General features: G+C 39.7%; 1 protein-coding gene across 4 annotated transcripts in view; it reads left to right on the top strand.

Moving 5' to 3' along the window:
- The window catches only part of B3GNTL1 (UDP-GlcNAc:betaGal beta-1,3-N-acetylglucosaminyltransferase like 1), a 74607-nt gene that overhangs the window by 30999 nt on the left and 18352 nt on the right, over nt 1-25256 (top strand). For 3 of the 4 annotated variants that reach the window (XM_041459446.1, XM_041459444.1, XM_041459447.1), the window contains exons 2-3: nt 13228-13323; nt 21612-21736. In XM_041459446.1, coding sequence (XP_041315380.1) covers nt 13258-13323; nt 21612-21736 — 191 coding nt within the window. In that variant the 5' untranslated portion in view covers nt 13228-13257. Of the gene's footprint in view, nt 1-12980; nt 13113-13227; nt 13324-21611; nt 21737-25256 lie in introns of those variants that run through there. The other variant, XM_041459445.1, reaches the window with a different exon arrangement.

Genomic DNA, 25256 nt, shown 5'->3' with positions numbered 1-25256 from the left:
GAGAAGACTGAAAAAATGAGTGAAACACTAAGCTTGTCAAAATATGCATTGATTCAATCAAAAACAACACTGACCCAGCACATTTACCAAAAATGAAAGGAAATATGCTTGAAAAGCAAATTTTTGTATCAGTGTTTATCACTGAAAAACTTAATTTGAGATTTAAAAGTTGGTTCCCTCTGCTAAAGCACTACAGTGTAAAAGAAATTTGTCTCTATGTACCCATTCTGCTTTCATAGCACTTCTGATTTATGCACAGTTTAATGCAGCAAACATTGAGATTAGTTTTTTGTAAACTACTGCTAAAGCTGGAGAAATTTGCAATTTCTGTGAAGTGCCATGATTAGCAAAAGCATGGGTTTGGGGGGAAAGCATGGTGGTTTTAACTTGAATAAGCTGGTTTAAATCACTGATAGCTCTCCTGGTAATACTCTGTGTAGCTCCAAGGACAAACGAACACCTTAAGGTACAAAAGCTTTTATTTTAACTAGAATTTTGTTAACTAATTCCATAGTATTACAGCTTGCATTAGTGTACTCCTGCCAGAAATACTTAGATCATGACACTGATCTTAAAAGTTTCCTTTCATTTATTTACTTCAGTTTGTGTGAGGAGGTGAGAGGTCTCAGGGTGCAGCAGAAATGAGAAATTCCAGGGGTGGTGGTTGTTGCTCAGCAAATGCTGTATGTTCTTCTGAATGTTTGACTGTTACACTGAACAATATTTAAACAGAATTCAAAGCCCAGAACAGCTGTGACAGCAGAGGAAGTTTCAAGTCTTCTCCATTTCTTTTTCTTTTATTCTTTTTTTTTTGTTTTCTTGAAGGTCTTGTTATATCCCTTTCCTTTTGCTTCAAAGGACGTCTGGATTGCTTTGTGTTACCTGAAGGAAAGTCTCAGGCATTTGACAGTGAGTGACACGAGAGGCAAACTGCTCCCAGTGCCATCTCATCCATGGTCCCACTGCTGTGGGAGCAGCACTCAGGAGATCAGGGTTAGCCTGCTTTTCAAGAGGCTTTTTCATTCTTCATTCATTATTCTTCATCCATTTTCATTCAGTATTCTTCATCCATTTTCATTCATCACTCTTCATCCATTTTCATTCATCATTCTTCATCCATGTTTTCCTTAAAAAAAGCTGCTCTTTTCTCCTTCCAATCTCGAAACAGTTTTTGTGGGGCAGAATAACACATGTGCAGCAAAATTGCTGTTCAGAAGTGGCTCAACCTGGCTAAATATTTGAACACGGTTTGGGACGTCCAGTGGGGCCCAGTGGAATTAACAGGGATGAGCCAAAGGAGAGGATGTGCAGAAATGTATCCAGGCTGAAAGCTTGCAAGCTGGAAACTTTACAACTTGGAAACTGAGAATAAGCCCAGCCTGTCACTGAAATATCCAAAGTAATATGATGAGGCTGAGTAAAACTTGTCCAATCATCTTTTGGTGGTGTTCAAATAAAAGTGTCTGCTATTTTTTGACCAGGCTTCCCACAGTGGTGGTCAGTCCTCTGAGTCTGTCAGTGTTGATGAGGCATTTGGACAGTACCCCCAAAACTGTGCTTTAACTTGGTCAGCCCTGAAGTGCTCGGGCAGTGGATGATCTTTGTAGATCTGCTCCAGCTGAAGCAGTGTATTTACTCTGTTTTGCTCAGTGTGTATGAAAATGGGATTTTTTAAATTGCAGCTGTGCTTTAAAATATTTATGCTTCCTTAAAAATGTTCAGGTATGATCTTGATGTCCAGATGATTTGGGGTTTGGGCAGAAATGTTGCAGCAGAAATGTTTCTGTTCTGGGCACGATGGCAGTGAGTTTTATCCCAGCGATGAATTCGTGTTGCTGATTCCCTGATGTGGCTGAATGCACCTCCTCCCCTCCCAGAGCCTGCCTGCCGGGGATCTTGGAGGTGCAGCAGGGGTCTAGGATGGATCAGAAATACAAATATCCCATCAGCTGTGCCCTGGATGCAGCAATTCCACTCATGTCAGCAAAGGTAGTCCAGATTTTCACTGATAGAAGTGGAAACAGAACCATCTCCCATTGAATTAAAACACTGTCCAGCTGCTTGGTAACACTTATTAACTTTACATTTTGCAGATACTGTATATAAACCTGCTTTGTGTCTTTCCTGAGTGGCAGCTGGTGTAAACACAGCATCGTGGCACAGTGTGAAACATGTGAGAAGTTCCCCCTGCAAGTGAAGGGAAGAGGTTATTATAAACAGCCCAATTCACATTCAAGTGCTTGAAGTGTCACACTCGGTGCACTGCTGAAATCTTGGCACCCAGGGAAGCACCCAAGGTGTGTGGATGGGCCATGGGAGTCCTTCCCTCTGCTCCTCTGCCCTCCCAGGCAGGTTCTGATCAGCCTGGAGGGTATTTTATTTCTCACCCCCGTGGCAGCTGTGCAGTACAAACAGCAGCAAAAATCAGAGCAGCATATTCTCTACATCCTCCTAAAATTAAGTTTCCTCGTGTTTCAATGGAGTAAGAAAACAAATTGAAATTTTGGCTGAGCAGGACAACTTTTCATGTTCCATGAGCATTAAAGGGGCAATGTCTCCTCTTCATTTGCATTAGCAAGAAGGATTTGCCAGGCAGTATTTTGAATTTTTTCTGTTTAGGAATGGTGTTGCTGAGTTTGGAGGTGTGAGACCAGAGTTGGAATTCCTCATCTGTGGCAGATTCCTCAGTGACCATCTCTACACTGACCCAGACTGGCTTTCAAAGGCCCACTGGGTGTCATTTTTCACAGTGTTAGCTGAATTCACAAGTCCTGGAGGTATCAAACCTCTTTAGTTGTATCATCTTTTTGCAGTATTTGGCAGTATTTGAAGTTGTTTTAAGTTTGGTGGGGATTTTTTGTGTGTGGCGTTTTTTTGTTGTTGTTTTGTTTGTTTGTGGGGTTGTTGTGTGTGGGTTTGGTTGGTTGGTTTGGGTTTTGCTGGTTTTTCTGGGTTTTGGGGTTTTTTTCCTAGGTTTGTTTGTTTGTTTGTTTTGTTGTTGTTGTTTTTGAAGATGATGTTTTTATCATGATATTGGCTGTGTGGCTGAAAGGTTTCAGCCAGTTTTGGGAGATCACAGCTTGCTGCTCCTCTCCTGAATTCAAATTAGAATAGGTGACCTGATGCAACTGGATATGATGTGAGTGACCATCACAACATAAATATCTGTCTTTTATAGATGAATTAGCCTGTTTTTCAAGAGGCTCATCATTTTTCATCAATATTTCCTTTTAAAAAGCTGCTTTTTTCTCCTTCCGATCTCAAAACAATTTTTCTGGGGGAGAATAACACATGTGCATGTGTGCAAAATCACTGGTCATAAAAATGTCTCAACCTGGCTAAATATTTGAACATTTACAGCTTGCCTGCTGATGGAATGGTTTCCTGAGTCAGATTAAAAGATTATTTCTGAGATTTTGCTGATTTTAGAACTTGGACTTCATTACTGCTGTACACAGATCCTTCTGGTTCTAGGGTTTGTTTTTATGCAGGATCAGCTTGTGAAATGCAGTTTTGAAAAGGGCAGAGATCCCCATTCCCAAAAAGAGGTTGTAATATGTATTTTATAAGAAATAGGAATTCATTGTTGATACACTGATTTTACTTAATACAAAGCTAGGTTGGATAAAGCCCTATGGGGAAATCTGATTTCATTCCTTTTGATCTTTTTTATGCTGACATTGTACTTGAGTTTCAAAGCATGATAAACAAGCAGCACACACAAAGTTCTCGTTTCTAATTTTAGGGAATTTGGGGGAAATCAAGCTTTTATCTAAATTCAGTGAAGGAATGACAGGGAAATAATTATTATTAAATATTTTGAACCACAGTACTTTAAAGACACATTGTTATTGTGCTTTTTTTGTGTTACGTTACCTTTTCTCAGAATTTGTAGTTCACAGACCTGAAACCTCGTTTAAATCTTAATCATTTTTAGCAGGATGTGTGAGACAAACAAGGGTGTTTATGTTGAGTGACCCATGGAGCTCTCAAAGATATAAATCACAAGAGCTGCTTAGCAGATCCTTCCCAGCTGGTGCTACAACCATGTTTCACTATAGCCAAAACTGCTGCTCTGTTTTTAAATTTTAAATTGCATTAAGTACAATTGTAGCATCTGCTTCCTCCACTGATTTTCAGCTTCTTGGCAAATGAAAAATCAACATTTTCTATTCTGATTCAGTTGGTTTCCTTTAGATAGTTCTTAATGGTTTTTCTCTGATATTATAGCAAGACCCTTTAATGCAGATGCCCTTACTATTTATTGATGGTAGATGCTGAGGGCCATATAGTAAATATCTACTGTCTTTTTGGTGTGAATATTTCTGCAGGACAGGATAAGAAGATGATATTTAAAAGAGAATGTAAAAAATCCTTTTCATATGTGTAGCACAATTGAATTCCTCTTAATTCTTTGATCATTTTAGCTGCACTTTGCTTATTATCAGCTTCATATTGTGTATTAAACCACTTTTTTGGAGATGATTTCTTAAAAATTTAATTTAATCTTAGTGGAGAAAATAATTCCATCGGTTTGAGGGTAATTATAACAGTGTGATTATAGGAATGTACAGTCCATGAGGCTGAGGCAGGCCCTTCAGAGGTGAACTGGTGAATTTAGAAGCCCTCTGGAGCTGCTCTGTATTCATTAGAGATGCTGCCAGGGACCCTGCAGGGTTCAGCTGCCCCATGGCAGAAATTCTTCCTTGAGGAGAGGGCTGCTTGCTTTTTATCTCCACCTTGGGCTGAACCTGGACCTAATCCTCATTATTGTTAATTTTATGTTCTCCCAGTGCAGTGGGACAATAAAAAATCAACAGTTATCAGTGTGCCTTGATGACTCACACCAACCTCTGCTTGGAAGATCTGAAGCTGTTAATTACCTTCTGTCTTATCCCTGAAGTCTTTAAAAATATATAAAAATAAAAATTATATTTAAAAATAAAAATAATAAAAATATTTTAACATGCTGGTTAGGTTAAATGACTGTCTGAGCAGCAACTGTTCCAAAGCAGGGATGGGAAATGCCAAGTTCAGGCAGAATTGCAGAATTTTAGGAATGAAAATGTAGGAATTTTAGGAATGAATTTTAGGTGATGCACACCCAGAGGTACAGTGTGACTTCCAGCTGCCCATGCTGTGAGAGGCTGGAGGTTACACTCAGTCACAAATTAATGAAATGTTGGTCATGTTTCTGGCTGGGAAGCAGGGGAAGAACCTACAAAATCAAATCCCACATCTAAAACCATCAACAAATTATTAGGGAGGCTGAAACAGGAGACTGCAGAGAGGAGGGAAAGCTTTGTAGTGCTCTCAGCTCTGCTTTGTCTCAGGTTTTACAGATTGATGGGCACTTAATTTCTATCTCTGCAAATACTCGGGTTGGTTGAGGTCTGTCCAGCTGTGTCTCCTGCACTGTTGAAAGCCAAATTCTTGTAAGAGACCACTGGGTTCTGGATGAATGTATTGGGTCCCTTTCATTGTCACAAATGTGTGTGTGTAAAAGCTGTTGCTGAGGTGATGGGTTTTTACTCTCAGTATGTATCTATTTTATAAAAGAAGATTAGAGACAGTGTGCAGAAAGCAAAGACCCTGAGATCTGAAATTTTCCCCCTGTAAAATCTGCTGTTACAGTTTCTGCACTAGCAGCGACATTTCTTTTTCTAAAATACATTTTTGTTTTCTGTCTTTGCCTTGTTCTCCCCTTCACACTTTTGAAGGGTTGCAGAACTCAAATCAAACACTCTCAAGGCACTGGAATGCATTTGGTGCTTTGATACTCCCCAAAGACTTGCAATATGATGGAAGACATGAGGGAGAGATTTAGGCTAAAGTTTGCTTTGATTTCCTAAAGAAAACATTCTACTATTGCAGCTGTTAATCAGATAATCAGAATCTGTAGTTTAAGGTCTGATCTAAATTTTCTCTTTTGCCTTCTCTAAAGGGTAAAAGTCTACGGGGAGAAAAACCACACAAAATAAATATAATTTATATTGGAATAAATACAGCGAGTTTGCATGAATATTTACTATTTCTCCTGTGGGTCTTTTGCATGTACATTAGCACACAGCTGAACTTCTCAAATTCAGAAGTGATCTCCTTCCCTACAGTTTGATGCTTGTTTATAAGGTGCTTGTATTTCTTTCATTTAACTGAAGGTCATGTGTCCCCCACTTCCAAGTTGCATAAAACTTTTATAGCACGAGCTTTTATTTGAAAAAGAGAATTAGTATGAAGGATTTGTTACACTCTCTGATAATCCTGAACACTCAGAAGTATTTCATGTTTCTCTCTCCAAATACCTGCATTTTAAAATTTGCTGAAGCTGCGATTTGCCAGGAGGTTTACTCACATTTCAGCTGAACATTAATTCTGGGAGCTGGTATGTCAAAGAGTTTCATGTGTTGAACTTTATGGGAATTTGTTTTCCTCTTTGCCAGCACATTTTAGAGAAGTTTGTTAATTGTGGACAAGCGTGCACTTTAAGAGCAGGATAGTTTTATTTTTTAGCTACACACCATACAACTTCTGTTGTCTATATTGTCATCTGTTAAATGCTGTATAATAAGTCACAAATATAAAAGACAAATTCAGTTTTCATCTTGTGAAAATCCGAAATGGCATGTGCACAAGTCAAATGGAAAGGTAATTTTTTGGACTTATTTTGCATGAGCATTGGTCATGGTTTCTTAGCAGATCTCTTGTTTGTTCTAATGACAATTCAGGACCTGCCAATATGACTTTAAGCAGATTTTCTTTCTTTTGTAGTAAAACTTCAGCACAAACAGCAAGCCAAGAAGACAACCTCTTGCTGCAGAATGCTTTATTTTACTGCATGGAGTCATTCTTCCATTGTAACTACTTGACTCTTTAAATACTGGAAAACCTCCAAGAATTAGAGAAACTTTTTGTAAAGACCACTTTTAGTAACCTACAGACCCCCCCCCCCAAAAAAAAAAGAAAAAAGCTGTAAGAGAAGCTAAAATCATACAGGCTGTTTCCTTTGCATGCAGCTATTGCTTTGGCTTCAGCAGTAGGTTAATTCATCGTCATTAGCAGGGAAAAGCTCTACAAACGTCCAGAAGAATGGTGCTTGCTCTTGGGCATTCAGCTACAAAGCAGAGATATTCAGCACTGTGCTGGCCCTCAATTATCCCGCACAATGGGCTGCCAGGAGCTGCCTCCCAAAAAGCAAAGCCACAGCCAATTCAATCCATAGGAACTGGACTGGAAACCCAAAGTTAATATATTTGCTCGTAGCAAGTTTGTAAACAGTTTTGCTTTCAGCAGGAAATTTTAAGGAAATCTAATAACCTGGGTAGAGAGCAGCCTGCCTTTTGCTGTCTTTACCCAGCATTTCACTCTTCGTGGGGCTCTGCTGCAGCCAGAGATGGCAGGAGGAGGTGATGCCCTGCTGATACACAGCCTGGCTTTCATTCCAGGTGGTGGATTCACTGCAGAGACTTGCTATGAAGATTTTATTTCACATGGGGAATGCTATTTGTAAAAATTTTATATTTTTATGTAATGGTTGTGTAGCTGTAAAGAGGACTGTTGTACTTTTCTGAAAGTGAGCGGCCTGGTGAAAAGCACTGGAATGCAATAAACTGTGAGGAACCAGCAAGATTGTTACAGCAAAATTCATCTTTTCTCCCCCAGCTTTCCTGCCATGACTGTGCCCTTTGCATTCAGGGGAAGCATCACCTCACAGCTCCTCTCACTGGCTCTGCTCTGAGTTTCCTGCAAACTGTGAGACATTCCAGCCTTCATTCAGGCTTCAGGTCCAGAGGAAATCACAGGGAGCTGTAGGTCATAAATTTTCCAGGAGCAGGAATACCTTCTTGGAGGTGCTGAATGTTCTCTGCTTTCACTGGCATTAGCAGCTCTCAGGACTCTCTTACCCTTTTTGATTAGTTTTGTAGCTCAGTGGAGTTTGGGCTTGTGAAGGCTAAATTCCACTGATTTTCAGTCAGGCCTGCACCAGAATTATTGTGTACACACCAGCTTTTCTGCACAGAGAGGCAAGGGATGGTTTATTTCAATAATCTGCTTTTTGCTGTGCTGGATTCCAGCTTCCTTAGAGAAGGATTTTCAGCTGCTCTGGAGGCTTGCAGTGATGAGGTGACACAGTTATTTGTACAGCCCAGGAAAGGGTACAGCAGTTCAGGGCAGTATAAACCAACTGCATGGAATCCATTCCACACTGGCTGCTTTTTTGTTCTAATCACAATTCAGGACCTGCCAATACGACTTTAAGCAGATTTTCTTTCTTTTGTAGTAAAACTTCAGCACAAACAGCAAGCCAAGAAGACAACCTCTTGCTGCAGAATGCTTTATTTTACTGCATGGAGTCATTTTTCCAAATTTTCTAATTTTAATTTCTAATTTCAATTTCCTAATTTCCAAATTTTTTTCCTAAAAGCTTCATAAAGCTCATTGTAGTTATTTTCTTTTGAAAAATCCTCTTTGACCAGTACTTTGTTGAAGTAGGAAGAGTCTTTATTTATCTCTTCCCTACCCTCTGTACCTCTTCTCTCACACTACACACAGACTGATTCTGGATGTAAACCTGGTACACCTCAGGAGCAAGGTCCTGCTACATTCATTGCTGAATTAATGCACAGATACCTTAACTCATCATTGCTTCAAGGCCAGGAATGATTCCCTTCAGCCCATGCTCTGCTTACAGAATCACTGTGGCCCTCCCCATGGGGTTTGCTCTCTTCTCTTTCACCTTCTTACGTGTCAATGTATTCCCCTGGATATTTGAAAGCTTCGTTTGTCTCAACAAATGTGTCTAATCCTTGATTTGTGTGGATATAATTTTGGAAAAATGCTGTAGCATAAGTAGAATTAAATGTGTGGTGTGTTTGGGGGAATTAGCTCCTTGCTCAATTAAATGAAATTAAATCTGTTGCTTCTGTGAGCTGCCTGGTTTCCCCTGTGTCCTGCATGGCACGATGATATCTGATGTGACAAGGTTTTTTCACCATCTGCATATCTGCTTTTCTCACTGCTGTTAGACTTTGATTTGCTGCTTCAGGGAAGAGAACTTTCCTTGAGAAGTTTCTGTAAACACACAAATGTTTTCCCTGTACTGGAACTGAAGTTTTGCACTGAATGCTGGCATGGCCTGCGCTGAGCATCAGTGGGAACCAGAGTTCCATGTGCTGCTGACAGCTTTGAAACACAACAATGAAAGTCACTTTATCAGCTCTTTGTGCTCTTTAGATTTATTTTCAGAGAATCTGTGTAACAGTTGGATGTAATTCGATAGCCAAACAATGAACAAGAACAAACCAGTTTCAATTACTTGCTACTTGATCCTTGGAATAAACCCAGCTAGTAATAAAAGTTCTAAATAATTTAGTAAATAAGACGCTGAAATAGGAATTTGTGCCCATCATCTGGAGATGGATTCCAGTTAGGTTATCACAACACTGTTCTGCAGGAATTCAAAACCTGAACAGATTTATACCTTCATCTTCTGATTTTTAACATGAAATATTCAATATTGAGATTTTTTTTTTTACAGCATACAGTGTTCTGTAATTAATAACAAGTATTATTAATAAACATTAATCTTTCAATCCAGCTGTGTGTGAAAGGTTCACAGGTCCAACCTGCTCTCAGAATACTGAATTAATTCCTCAAGGAGGTCTGGAAACCCACTGGTGTTCCAAGGTGACACAAGACATTTATAAAGCACAGTTGGAGGATATTTCCAAGAAAACTAAACATAGTTGATGGCACCATCATTCAAATTCTGCTTTTGATTGATTGTCAAGTTAAGACTAGCATGTCCTCTTTGTTTCTCTCGTTCCAGTCCATGCAATCTAAAAGATTTATGGATAAAATCTGGAGTGTCAGTCTCACAAAGTGAGAAATTGCAGTTTTTATCATGGAACAAGACAATTTGACTGTTTTTTAACACCTTGGCAAGAGTTTATGACAAGAATAGACAAAAAAGAAATACAGAGGAAACTTTCCCATCAGACTAAACCAAGGTGAAATATAGAATTTCCAAAGTGCAGAAGGTTGAGGTTATTTTTTTTTTCACTTGAAGATAAAATTTCAAAAGCTCTGGAAGGTGGTTTTCAGAAGTTTGGCAGATGCCTCAGTGTTTCAGAACAGTTGTTAGTGTTTTTCCTGGCCACTTCTCCTCCCATCAGGGTGGGTATTCAGAGGATGCAGTTTTATGTTTCAGCTGGACTCATGAGCTGTGGGCAGTGACCAAGAAGGGAGGGTTTGTTTCCTCTCCAAAGCTTTTCCTTCCCTCTCCAGTGTGTCGGTGGTATTGCTGCTCTGACCCCACAGTGAACTGATTCAGAGAGCTAAGGCTGTAGAAAACTAACACTAAAACCAAGGAAAATAATGGCTTTTTACTGATGTGGTGCTTTGATCCATCCTGGGGTCAGGAGAGTGCCAGTGCTGTGACTGGGGTGTGCAGCCACAGGCAGGATGAGTGGGAGAGCTCTTAATTAATGTAAATGTGGTGTAAATGGAGATTTCTAGCAGTTTCATCAGGTTAAAGATTATTTCTGGATCATCTCTGCCGCTGCTGAGAAGGGTTTTGTGCTCTCTGCTTGGTGCCCTGCTTTCCTGCATCCTCCTGTGTGGTAGCATTGCTGATTTATGGTTTGTTGGATCAGGAGGTTCAGCTGAAGACTAAGCAACAACAACAACAAAGAGAATTTCAGCTTCACAGAAGTTATTCTTACATAGCAAGGCACGAGGTAGTGTGACTTTGTCCTTTGTGACAGCAGCACAAATAAATTTCCTTAGGTCAGTTTTGATGTTGCACTGTAAGTGTTCATGTAGGAAAAGTTTATTTGCCAATTCATTGGCTCTCAGCTGCTGTGTGTGCAGGTTTGAAGACCTTCTGGAAGGATAAGATCCTGAAATCATGTGTGCCATCATCAGTCTCTGTTTTGCCCGTGTGATTCTCCTCTGGTGTCTCTGCTGAGATGAGCAGTGAGCCACAGAGCACTGCTGGTTTTAGGAGAGACATCAGTGTGGGATGGTCTGCTGTAAAATCATCATCTGTGTTAACATCAGTGCCTTTTGGACATTTTCTCTTAAATTTTTCATAATAAAAATAACAATAATATAAATAAAATAATTATTTTATTATAAAATAACATACTTTCATCATAGATAATAAATTATAACAATTAATATATTCAATATGTACTAACTATAATTTAATAAATAATATAATTTAAGAATGTAGTTATTATAATTCTAATGAATATTATAAAATAGCAGTATATAATTATTTATTATTACGAAAGAACCTGTTCTGTCTGGTTTCACTGGAGTGTCTGTGTCAGTGTCATCTGGGATGTTTGGGAGGGATGCTCTTGGCACGTGAGGGCACAGCTGATGGCTTGGAGCTCCAGCTCAGAGGTGAAGTGCATTCCTGATCCCTGAGGGACCTGGCAGCTCTGAGGAAATGCCGTTCTGGCCTCTCCAGACACATTTCACAAGTACCCACGGGCTCAAGGGTTTCTTTTGAAGTTTTTGTGTCTTTCAGAAATGAGATTCAATGCAATGCCCTCTGGCCTGGCTTTTCTCCCTGCTGCTGTTTTCTTTTGGGATTACTCTTTGGTCATTGTTGGGTTCAGGCCATACTCAATTGCCCCTGTAATTAATGTGCAGCTAATAACCATGTACTCAGTAATCAAGGCTGCTCTGCTTTTCTGGGGTTGTTTTGACTCTTTCAGCTCCCACTGACTCTTGGGGGGAGAATTTTCCATTTAACACCTCTGAACTGGAGTATTTCGTCTCTGGACAACCTGCTGATGAGTTAAGACATTAGGTGATAGAATTGATTTTAAGTTTTAAGTGATTTTATGGTAGAATTGAAGTGTCTGGATGAAAATGAGTCACCCCCAGATTCTTTTAGGGACAATGAAGTTCTGTTGGCATGCTGTGTGCTTCACCTGAAGTTTGGGCAAATGCCTGTTAGAAAAGTGGCAGTAGGTCATCTGCCAAATTTTGATTGGATTTCCGATTTAATTAATTTGGACAATTGGTTTAAATGTCTTTATTTGGTTTAAGTCCATGTTTATCTGTGGAAATTGATGTGGCCAACATAAGAGTTTGCGGAGCTCCCTCAGGCTGACATCAAGAGGAGCACCTTCAAAATGTAGCTGCTGAGCTGCATGTGACAAATGTACACTCTTCACTGAAGAGCTTCAGGTGCACAGGAATATTAATATTACCACTGTAACGTGAAATTGCCAGCTCACAGATCAGCACTGTCACTTGACTGACAGCAGTTGTGGAGTTGGTTTTTCCTGCCCCAGCGTGTGCTCTGCAGTTCCTGTGTCTCTGCTGGAAGCAAGCACAAGCTCCTGCCTTCACTTTGCACCTTGTGTTTGACAAGTTCAGTCTCCTCTTTGCCTGGATGCTTCATCTTGTGCAAAAGAAAGAACCAGTTTACCTCCTGTCGTCCACATTCTGGCTTATTTCACAGTTATACTTGCAACAAGTTTGTTTGAAGCTTCCAAGACCCATTTGTATAGTTCTTGGCTGTCACAAATGAAGAGATGAACTTAATAGTTACTCCCTTTTCTCTACTTAAGGCTCTTCCTTTCCAAAAACCTTTAATTGTAGGTACTCCTGGGTAGCAAATCCACAGTACTCAGGTGATGTTTAAAACAAATTGCATTTTAACTTGTTCAAGCTTCATTAGGATTTAAGTGTCTTTGGCAGAAATAAAAGAAAGTTCCAGTGAAAGTTCATACTTAATATATGTATAATAAATATAAAATGGAAAAAAAATCAGTGCTCAGGAATTGTAGAGTTCAGTTTAAGAACTTGAACTTTCCGTGATTCTTCTCAATTACTTCATTTCCATATTAACAACATCATTATTGATAAAGTGCCAGCTCCAGTGTCATACTCTAAATTTGGAAAAATGCTTTAAGTACTCTGCACGTGTTACAGCTTGGGGGAGAAGAGAAGGTCATGGAATATGGAGCAGGAACCAGACTCACCTTTTGGGCTGTGGTGCCGGGGAGATTCTGCTACACACTGCACTTCCAACACTAAGCACCTGCTAAATTTCCAGCACTGGCTCTTCTCAGCGTTCAAAACTGCTGAAGGTTAGGCATAGGCATAATTTCAGGTGGATGTGTGAGGTCTGCTTTGTTCCTCAGCAGCTGCTGGGTTTGACATTTTGTTAACTGACTGGATTTTTCCCCCTCTTTTTTCCCCTAGGTGTTCACCTCCCATGGGCCTACTGTGATCATGCCAACCTGGTTCTGCTCTCGAGAATGGTTTTTTCATGTGGGAAGATTTGATGAGGGTGGAAAGGTGAGTGCTGCAGGTGATCTGTAGTCCAGGAGCCATCCCCTTGTTTAACAGCCTCTCCCTGTTATTCAGGAGCAATAGGGAAGGGATGTAGATGAAAACTGAGCTCTAAAAGACCTGGGTCATACAATTTTTTTAAAAACCAGTCTCCAACCAGCTGAAGTTGTTTGGGAATAACCCTGGTGATGGAAGGACCTACCTGAGGCTGGCATTGGAACACACCTATTGGATGTGCCAGCAAACCTGGAAAAAAATTAAAGGTTTCAGACACCAAAGCTCCTCTTTGATCCCTGGAATAGATGCTAAAAACAGGTGAGCCCTTAGTTTTGTTATGAGCTGGGTGAGGTAGGTTGCTGAAAGAAGTTGGGAGGGAAAAAAGGTGCAGAATGGCAGAGGGACAAAAGCACCTTCATCTAAGGGGGCAGATTTATATCCCTGAGAGGAAAAAAGAAGGGCCATGAAACTATTACCACAAAAGCTCATTTATCCACCTGTCCTCTTGTCAATCTTAGCTCTTGTGCTTGTCCTTGGAAGATTTAAAGTAGCTTCTGCTCAAGGATCAGAGCTGGGAGGTTACAAATTCAACACCTGTGGTCTCAGAAGTGTTTTTGCCCTGCCAGTTAGGTGTTTTTTGTCTTTATCAATTTCCTGTATGAGTTCAATTTGATTGCTTTAAGCTCATCAGTGTGTTTATGGAATAAAATCCATGGGTGCCTGTTAGCAGTATTTATTGTGGTAGTTGAAATATGTTGGCAAATAGATCTAATTTAAACACATTTGGATCCATTTTGTGTGGTTTGGTTCTGAGAGATTTTGCTTCCAGTGGTTTTGGTGAGATTTTAGGGCTAAAATGGGTGGCTCTGATTTTTTTTTTTCCCCAAAGCTTTCATTTATTAGCACTCTAAAACAAATCTGCTAAGGCTATTTCCTATTTAATTATTTAAACTACAACAGATGATGATGATGATTATTATTTTTATAGCTTTTAAATGAAGCCCTTCAGTGCCATGCAGTGTGTATATATATACATGTGTGTGTATGTATGAGGACATACAAATATTATTCTTTGGGCTGCCAAAAAATTATAATTATAAGGAGACAGCAGAGAGAGAACTGAATTGTTTAGAGCAGTGAAAAGATTTGCCCTTAATTACATGATGGGTGAGTGGAAGAGCTGGGAATGCTGCCTGGCTCCCAATACAATCTACATTTGCTGACCCAGGCTCTTTATTTCTTTTTTATTATTATTTCTTATCATTGTATTTTCACTCTCTGAAGGATGTCTGACTTCTTGAGCCTTGTTAGTAAGCTCCAGAAAGCAAGCAAGCAAGTTAAAGCAGCAGCAACAATAGAACAGCAAGCCTAATGATAAAGTTCAAGAGGTTAAGTTAAATAGACTATTGTTCTGTGCTTTTTGCTTTTCATTTTGGCTTTTTTTTTCCTCCTTGTTTTGTTTTTATGAGTAGGGTTTTTTTCTGTTTTGCTGTCTCTGTGTAATTGTGTAGGAACTATGCCACTGGTTATTCAGCTGTAGTACACTGACAATCTTAATCCTGATGATTTTTCAGCCACAATGCATGATATGTCCTTCTGGTTTGGAGAATTACAAGTGATAAGTTGAACTTATTGTTTGTCCCTATTGTGAGGTGTCCAACATGTCCAAGCTCAGGCCCTGGCTGATGCAGAGGACCTTCAGAAAAATACCCCAGGAGCAGGACAGATCTGAACAAAGCAGTGAAGTCAAACCTTTGTCTGCTGAGGGTTTAGAGGACACAAAATCAAGCCTTAAATCTTGAGCATTTAGTGTTACAAAGTATTTAGCATTGCTCTAACTCGTTCGTTTTCATTTGAAAAGAAACCCTTTAAAACAAGGGAAGTTTTTCCTCTGTGTGTCAGCAGAGCTGAGAATACTCTGAAGGGTCTCATCCCTGTAAGTTCTGAGCTGAGCCAGGATCTGCATTAATCTGATCATTTCCATCTCCATTTCTGAGTTAGTGTTTATTCATGAGACTTGCCAGTGTCACATTGCTGGAAGTAAACACAGAACAGGCCAGCAAATCTCATGTTTTGGCCTTCCCCATTTGCTGAGCTGTTTCTTGCCAAAAAGCTGCATTTCTCATTTGAAATGAAATCCAAACACCTGTTCTTCGTATTTCAGTGCTTAGGAAAGAATGGAGGGTAATTCTTTCATGGGAGAAATTGTGATTTGATGTTGATGGTAACAGAGTGGGTGGAGTGATCAAATACAAATAGATGTGCTATGGGGTAATCATTTTTTTATTCCAGGTAGATATGTGTCTCTCTCCAGTCATTCAGGCTTTAGGTCAAACAGGTTTTTTCCATCATTTTTTAAATGAAGTTCTTTCTGATCAAGATCTGCAGTTGTTGGAAGTGTATTCCTTTTAGGTGCAAACAAAATAATATATTCATAAATGGTCTCAAAGAACCTAACAGGTTTGTTTTATATATTAGTTAACTAAAATGGTTAAATAATAAAAGAGATTTTATTTATGCAATCTCTGATAAATTATAATTAAAGCAGGAATACTGAAGAGATTTTAGCAAGCTCTGATGGTGTTCACAATACAGTGGAAATGGTCACAAGCCTGTAAGGTAACATTTCAAATAGTATCCCCTGCTGGAAGAAGAGTCACACGATGAACCATATTTGTGGCTTTCTTTTTTTAGGAAACTAAAATAAAATAATCTTTTAAGCAATTTTCTATAAAGACTGCAGTACTTCCCTATGGAAAAAAGTAGCAGCACTTCCCAAACCCTCCAGAACTCCCATTTGACACTTGGTGTGTGACATTACCACGGGTGGCTTTGCTGCTGGAGTTTTTGGTGTCTCCTAATAAGTAGCACCATTGTTAAAAAGTTATAACCGTGTCCAAAAGCATCACAAAAAACTTGTGCTGAGGAGAAAAATGCCCGTGTTCTGGCCTAATGTGAAAAGCAGATTTTGAAGCTGTGTCATCTGTTAGGGTGGGGAGCTCCCCAGGCGTGTGCAGTGGGAGATGGGGTGCCTGTTATTAGGGAAGAAAAGTTATTTTTTACGTGTCTGACAGAAATGCTGAGTACCAGGAGAGCTGTACAAATGAGCATTGCTACCCTGCAGGCTCCACTGCATGCAAGGGTGGAAAATTGCAGTCTTGGCTCTCTCCAGGCAGAATTACTCTCCACATCACAACTGTTACGTGCCAAACTTGTCTCTTTCTCTAGAATCTTACCGCAACTGGGTTCCAAATTTCCTGTCACCCCTGTGTTTATCCTTCCTTTCTAAGTGTATGAAAACTGAAAATGGAGTGACAGCCTTAAAGTTCTGAGCTAATCTCAAAGTGTAAACAGGGGGAAATTATTCTTAATGAGCCCCAGATGGAATCGTGCATTGTAAAGCACCAGCCTTTCTGAATACAAACTGTGCCTCTGAACAAAGTGTCTGGAGCTCAGTTTCATTCTATTTTGGTGATAAAAGGTCACAAAAAACACGAACTGAGGAGGTGTCAAAATATCCTTTTGAGCACAGGAGACTGTAGGCCATGTGGAAAGCTCTGAGGTAGATGTGGCTGTTAGGCACTCGCTGATGCAATTTTCCATGTTTGCCTGCCAGAGCACACAAATCTCGTTCCATTCAGAAAGGCAAGTGGTTACAATAATGCCTCAGAGGTAAAAGGCCAAGTAGGAATTTGGTTTTTTGGAACGTGAACTAAAATACTGTCAGTCTGTCAAATAACCCATCAGGATGCTGTGGGGAAAACTGGGATAAAATACAGGCACTGCTGGGGTTTTTTTGTTTGCTTTTGGCTTTATATAGTTAAAGCTGAACAGAGATCAATATTTGATCTAAAAAGCAGAGAAAAAGTGGTGGAGCCTGTGATTAATTCCACTTTATAAGCTATTTGAAAATTCACCCCATACCCTGTGTCTAATTATATTTTCTGCTGGTCTGTTATTAAATATCATTTACAATTTACCACCTCCCTTCCACTTGACTTCCCCATCATCTTTGTTTAACTGCTTTTCTCTGTGCCAAGACATTTGGATGAAAGCAACCTTTTGGAGTTTCCTTTAACCTGTTATTTCTTAAACAATAAAATAAATCCTAATGGGCTCTGGGTCCTGTAATCAAGGCAAAATGATGGAAAGGCATGATTTGGATGAGAGCCAAGAAATGAAGTGACAGATCTGCAGAAAGGGAGACTTAAGAATATCCGGGATAATCCTGTAGAAAAGCTATTAATAGCTATTTAATTCTTTCCATTCACCAATTTTAGGCTCCTCTGAGGAAGTAAAGCAATTTTTTCTGTCCAGCAGTTACCCTGATGGTGCTGACTGTTCTACAAAATGTTGCAGCCCAGTTTTCCTTGATGCCCCTGACCAAAAGGGAGGCCAGGCTTTTCCAAACCTGAAGGCTTTTCCCCCTGTGGATTGATGTACTTCTCCTGTCTTATTTGTCATTGCTGTTTCTTATAAGTGCATGTATTTATGAAATACTTGTAGATCTCCCATTTTCACCAGTCAGACTTCTCTGCACAGGATAAATCTCCGCTGGTTGTGCTCACAAGGATCTGCCACCTCTGCCAGAGTGCCTGGGAGCTGGGACAGGGAGGGTCAGATGGGGCTGAGACAAGGCTGAGCAGGGATGGATAAGGAAGTTGGGACAGATTTATTCTGGTTTAGCAGTAAAAGGCAGCTTTTATATTTGTATATTATATATATACACGGGGCCTCTACAGCCCCGTGGTGGTTTCTGTCCAAGTGAGCAAATGAAAGGGCTGCTCTCAGCCTGAAGTGCTGCTGTTGGTCATCCCAGCATGGCCTCAGCAGGTGTTCATGGTTACAGCATCACTTGCATTAAAACTCCTCCAAAAATTGCTGATGGTCCCTTTGGGAATGTAATAAACCCCTCAGGAAAACCTCCAGGCTTTGCCCTGGAAAGATCCCTGCTGATGCTCCTCATCCTGACTGATGGTGGAGGTGCAAGAGTTGTAGCCAGAATTGCTTGTTGGGGGATGCTTGAACCTCTTTGGAAAATGCTGGGGTGGCTGCAGTTGGAGCACAGTTTGCTGCCAGGAGTGAGAACAGCGAGCAATAGAAGATGGCAAGAGAAGGATCATAGATAATTTAGTTAATCCCTGAACAAGGAGTTACTTTAACTCAAATTAGGGTTCTGCTTGACACCCCATGGTCTATAAAAAATCAGTCCCCTCACCTGTACAACCATCAGCATAGCAAGCAGTACCTGCCCAAAATACTGGGTCAGCAGAAACCCTTCCCCTGTTCAGTGGGAATGTGAAAAAGTGAGCTATGATTTTGCATTGGGCTGCTTAGAGCAGAGCAGGGGCAGGCTGTGCTTTTCTCTGGGAGCTGTAATTAGTTTATGCCCTTTTGCAGCAGAGGATGTGCGGTTGGTTTTGCCATAATATGGAAAATTCTGCATGTAGTCCCAGTAACATGTAAACTGTGCAATTTAATTGTATTTATTGTTGCTGAAAGCTATTGATGTGGTAGCCTATTGCTGAAATGCTGGGTTAGTAATTGATACTTTTAGCTATAGATATTCATTTTCAAAAAATACATTAAAATATCCCTTTAGTGGTTAAACAGCTTTCTCTTTCAGAGTTGTGTTGTTTCACAAAGATTCCTGGTGTTTAAAATGCCATCTGGATCCAATAATAGATCTCAGCTGGGAAGGAGCTCTTGTGTTGCAGCAAACTTACACGCTCAAGAGCCGTAGGAAGTCCCATCCCTGCAGGATCCATAACACAGTCAACATCTTTCCTCTGAAAAATGCGTGGCACTGCTGCTCCTTTGTAATGTGAGAGGCCACTGCTGAGCAGTGCAAGGCACCTGCTCCTTCCTAGGCCTGAGTGCACTTTATTCCAGAGAATTTCTGCCAGATAAAGGAAAGCAAAAGAGCCCTTGGAACCAAAGAGTGTTTTTTGAAAGATCCTTTTACTTGTGCAGTAACTCTTCTTAAATATACATATTAACAGTTGTCTTGAATAATGGAAAAGCTTATCCAACAGAGAAGGAATTGCTGAGATGGATGTGACATAATCATAGATGTGAATCAAAATGTGGCTCCTGCAGCAAGCTGATATCTGCTGCACTTGTGCCCTGAGACGTGGTCTAGTGTGTGATGGGAAAAGAGAAAAAGGTTTGAACTTTTCTGCTGGCTCATATTTCCCTTAAAGTCCACGATAAGGAAAATGTAGAAAGGGCTACAAGATAAATGGAAAGAAAATGATTTTGCATTTTTCTTGTATTCTTGGTGACTGTGGTTGCTGGCTGCCACTCTAACTTCTCCCAGATTTCTGTTGTGACTTTCAAAGTAGTCACATAAAGCATAAATTGTATGAGCTTGTCTTAAAGTTTTCTTCTGCCTTGCAGCTCTTAAACCAGAAGTCAGACAAATGTCTACAAAGACAACCAATGTCTGCAGATGAGCTGCCCTCAGTGAGCAGAATCCATTTAATTCAGAAGGTGGGAGCATGGCCCAGTGTCACACAAGACCCAGAGTGAGGGCAGGAGCTGCAGAGCCCAGAGCTCGACTGGATTCTGGTTTCTCCCAAGGTGCACATGTTCAGCTGAGTGGTCTGCAGTTGTTTTCCAGGGTTCAGAGAGTTTTTTGTCTCATTTCTCTTCCACACCCACACCCCTCTGGCTACTCAGCCTGGTGGGGATGAGAAATAGTCACTGAACTGTATTGCTCTCATAACTAGAGGGCCAGCCCAGCACTGTAATTAGAGAATCTCATTAATTATGGAAGAAACTCAGAGGCTGTAGTAATAGGGAACATTTTCAATTTTTTTTTTTTTACTTGTACTCTTATTATTTTTCTGTGTTGAAATAGAATGGTTAAGATTGAGGTTGAGGTTTCTGACCTGGTTATTCATATGTGTCATACTGTCTACAGAAACAAATGTATTTCAATCTCTCCACCTTCTTTTCCTTTAAAATTGTCATTTTATCTTTCAGCTTTTTGTTGTTGCAACGCTTAAATGTTTTCTTTGACCCACCTGGTTTTATAAAAGGGAGCTTTTTAGTCTGGTAAAAACCATGTGACCTTTTAAACACTGTATTGCAGGGAAGAAATATCTATATTTATACGTGAAAGAATGAAATGTTCTAGTATTTAAAGAAGCTGTAGCTTTGCAAAATATAAATAAACACTACTTTTTTTACCTTCTCTGGAGGACTTTAAAGGTGGGTTTATGCTTTCATATGCCACAAAATGGAATTGAGTGCTATGAGCCATATAATTGCCCTTCTGACACTGCATCACTTGCATGAAGATTCTCTGATTTTTAAGTGGAGAATGTTTAAATGACTGTGAAATCCCTCATTTTTCCTAGAGCCTGTTAGATCCACAATTGCAGGAGCTTTTATCCTGTAGTGTTTTCAGCAGCAGTGGGTGCAATCCCATAAGGATGAATGTACCATGGAAGGAAGTCTCAAGAAAAATAAAAAAATCTTTTCAGATGTTGCCTCATTCTGAGGTTGCCTTTATTGCAGTTTTTATTGAAGTCTGTCATTATGGGGCCTGAGTCACCTTTCCTAACTAGAGACCAGCATTTGTATGACAGCCAGAGAAAGAAGGAGAATTCCAGTAAAATGAGAAAAAAAAAAAAACAAACCCTTCTTAAGTCACTGATCCTTTGCAGTACAAATTATTTGGTTACATGGAACTTCAGGCTGCACAAACTGTTTAGCAGCTGGCCTTCTCTTTCTTTTGGATTCACCTGCACCAAGCTTGAGATCCCTGTCAAAATGAGATGATGTTAATTTTTCCTCCTCTGTCCTTGCACTTCATTTATAAATAGTACTGCTCATTCAGCAGCATTAGCTTCATTTGTTTCACAGCCCATTAGAGAAGTTCATTGGGACACACTCAAATAATAGTACAGAATCAGAGATGGGCTTGGGTTGGAACTTAAAGATCTTCTTGTTTCACCTCCAGGACACTTCCAGGTTGCTCCAAGCCCCATCCAACCTGGCCTTGGGGAGTCCACACCCTCCCTGGGCAGCAGCAAAGTTGCATTTATATATATTTATATAATATATAAATATTATATATTTATATATAATAATACATTTATTATTATAGGTAATATATATTGCATATCTATTATACAATATAATAATTATATTTATTATGTAAATATGTATAATATTTACATTATTATGAGTAACAATTCTGTTGAACCATATTCATTTGGCAGAGAAATTAAAAATCTTCAGATGTACTGATCTTCAGAATCTGATCTAATAACTGTTTTCTGTTGCAGGGTGTCCCAGAGGACTTGTTGTTTTTTTATGAGCATCTCCAGAAGGGTGGTGGAGTGTTTCGAGTGAACCATTGCCTCCTGCTCTACCGGTACCACCCCCAGGCTGCCACTCACTCTGTGCTAGAGTAAGCTGTGCTTTCCAGGAGAATTTAGACTTGGTTTTGTCTTGGATCATTGGCAGCAAAGATGGTGAAACTGCATTGGGGGTTTTTTATTAGGATTTTTAATATGTAAAAATGTCATTCCCATGGTTTTTGACGTATGAACCGTAATGTAAAAAAAAAATGTGGAAATGTTATGGCTGTCATTCCCATGGTTTTTGACGTATGCACCGTAATGTAAAAAAAAAAAAATGTGGAAATGTTATGGTTTAATTTCAAAATCAGCTGCCTCAATATTTAAAAAGTAAACAGAAACTTGTAACACCAACAAAAACCATCTTTCGAAAAACAAAAAAAAGAACCAGACCAAAACCAAACCTTTAATCTGATAATGTGCTGCCTTTACATATATTATTTTCTTATTTTAAAGGGTCTAAACCACCTAAATCAGATAATGAGGTTTGAAAAATCCCTGAGGATGTTTAGGAGTAATTATCTCAGGTGCTTCCTTGTAAGCTGCTTTTGTTGCCTGCTGCCTTTCGTGGGCTGCTCAGCCCCTAAAGGAGGTGTTGAATTGCTGATTCCTCCACATGCTGCAAGCTGAGCCAAAGCTGTTCCCTTCTCTTATGCACTGACTTTAATAAAAAGTGACATGGGCTGTACTGTCCTTTAGGAATGCCGTGCCAGAATCACAGTGGTAATTAAGTAAACTGTTTCCTTACTGATTAATGATATAAGTACACTTTTCAGCCAATCCTGTTTTTATGGCTTTGTAGAACTGACCAGTACAAATGAACATTTCTGTGTACATTTTTGTTGTCCATCCCTGTATTGCTGTACAGAGTGTAAAACAAATAACCATGAGCACACTCATGGTTAATGTCACTACAGATCTTTATAAATGTGAATATCTATATAAAATCATTTAACTATGAAAAGGTCATTCAAGCAAATAGTACATATGATTTTGATTTTGCAAACAAGCATGAGATAAATTATTTTCCTTTTTACACATGTTGAAATGTAAAAATGTGTATTTTTTTCCTCTTTTACTGTGTGATCCTTTTGGCAGTTAGTGACCAACTTTTCAGCCACGCATTATGGGACCCTAAAAACTCTTGGAAGCATTTTTGCTTCTATCTGTGGGAAAGCATCTAATTCTTGGAAATTAATTTGTTTTGAATTTACTGCAAGCTGTTGCTTATTCAGATCTCCAAGGCTGTGTGGCACAAGCACCCTGAATTACAGCATCCTGGGGGAATGTGGAAATGCTGTGAGCTCTTTCAGATGTGCAGGGTGCCTGTCCAAATTGGCGCCTTTCTTGTCTCGTTCTAAGAAATCAGGAGAGCTGCTCTTCCTCTTGGCTTCCTGCTGGTACTACTGGGGATGATATTTGGTGTGGCTTTCCAAAGATGAGGTTGTGCAAGAGCTCTTTCTCCTGGCTCAGTCCTTGTTTGCTGCCCGAGTTCTGAAGGGTTGCCGGTGTTTGTGTCTGGAGACTGAAGTGCACATTGAGCAAAAAGAGATTAATGGACTCATCACAATGGTTTAAGGTTATGATTTAAATTTGGTCTTGCCTAATTTGCCTCTTGGTCATTCCACCTTATTTAATGCATGCTCTGGCTTTTCTAGAAGCCTTTTTCTTTATATTGTGGGTTTTGTTGAGCAGTTTTCTGTGGTGTTTTGCTTTTTGCCATTGGCCCAGGTCATCTTGAAATTTTGAGTTAGCCTAGACTTGAATTTGGAAGTAGTAACTCACCAGCCAAATTAATATCTTGTCTGAGATCAAAATGATGCTGGTAGGAAAGCTGATTTTTTTTTTTCCTGGTTTTGCCTGGTTTCAGTCTTAAAAACCATAGCAGGACATTTTTATCCAAAGGTGCATCATTCATTCTTTCCAGCAAAGACAACAGTCACTCGCAGCCTGTGATGGTTTCAGTTTATGTGGGTGTCTTTCAGAAACCTCCAGGGGGAAAGAAGCCTCACTGCATTTTCAGACTTCCTAAAATATGTGTAAAACTGCTTGGCAAGTGACATTTGGTTCTTTTATTTTTTTAGTTAGTACGTATAATTGTAAACACTCGTGTGCTTTAGGTCATTTCCTATGATTAGTATCCTTCTGGAACACATATCTGGAGTTGAGAATATCTGTGAAGCAGGAAACTAAATCTTATTTGCATTCTCCCTTACCCTGGAGGCATCAGTCTGCATTATTAAATGTTTTTGGGTGTGTGACAGAATCTGCATGAAGTTCAGTGTCCGTATTTAGATTTCATTAGGTGCATGCAGAAATATGAATGTTCTCATTGTCATTTCATCCAAAGTCTGTGATGGATACCTGCTGGATTTTGAGAAACTTCTCTTCAGCTAGGAATTCACAACACAAAATCCCACTTTTCATATCTCCTGGATCTAAATCACTTTATTTGGTGTTGTACCCTAGGGCTGTGTGTACTCAGTGCTGCACAGCCACATTAAATTGATGTGAGACCATAGCAGAGCTGGCTTTAGAGTGAGGAATACTGGAGTAAGAAAGTCTAATGTATAATAAAAACATGTTAAAATTCATAGATTTTTGTCTTGCCAAAGGGGAGAGAAAGGAACTGTATATACAACAATACCTCACTGCGAGATGAAAGTGAGCTTGGAGTGAGGTGAGCAATAAAAAATTGCACTTGTCTTTAGGTAGTGCTGCTCATGAAGACAGGTGGTTGGGGCATGCAGCTAATCCTTGGAGCAGTTTGCAAGTTTTTAATCAAGACAAATTTAATACATGTGGAAAAGAAGGTTTGTACCTTGTGTCTAAGATCTGAGCAATTCCCTCTTACACAGAAAAGGTGAAGTGCACCTTCAGTAATTTCAGATCCCCTGTGCTCAGAACGAGTGTGACACTGCCCTGCAGAAATAAGCAGAATTACATAATCTATTGAAAACATCTGGTTTCAGGCACTGGAAGCTTCCAGTGTCATCTGAGCAAAGAGGAACAGGCATTGGTGTGAAACACACATTTGGCTGTTTCAGAGGTGCTCTGAGGCCAGGTCTTGGATCTGTGGTGAGCACTGGAATGCCTCCTTCATTTCCTGCACAAACATACACGGCCAAAAATAGGCAGGAGAGAGGAATAACATACTCCTGTAGAGCTGAAATTAAGATGAGGTCAACTGCATTTTTATCTTCTATGCTTGCATTTGGCACTTCAATTAAACATGGAAACTAATGACCTCATTAGATTCTTGAAAAGTAAATGCCATTAACATTGATAGTCTCTGTCTCTCTTAATAAGCCTTTCATGAAAAATAGGCCACAATGCAAACCATGCCTCAGCTAATGACCCGTGACCTGAAGATGAACTCAGACATTAATAGAACCTATTAACAGTGTAAATGTAATAACTCAGTGGGACGATATAGTCCAGCAATTAATAAGTTCACATGAAGTTCAACAGAACAACAACGGCAAAAAAACCAGTTTATTCACCAGTATGGCCAAGGTTCAAACAGGATTTATTTCTGAATTTCCTGTGGATGTAAGGGCCTTGAATTCT

This window comes from Pyrgilauda ruficollis, unplaced genomic scaffold (assembly GCF_017590135.1).
Source record: "Pyrgilauda ruficollis isolate IOZ18807 unplaced genomic scaffold, ASM1759013v1 scaffold136, whole genome shotgun sequence".
In the NCBI taxonomy this organism is placed as follows: Eukaryota; Metazoa; Chordata; class Aves; order Passeriformes; family Passeridae; genus Pyrgilauda; species Pyrgilauda ruficollis.
This window is presented reverse-complemented; position numbering and strand designations above follow the sequence as displayed.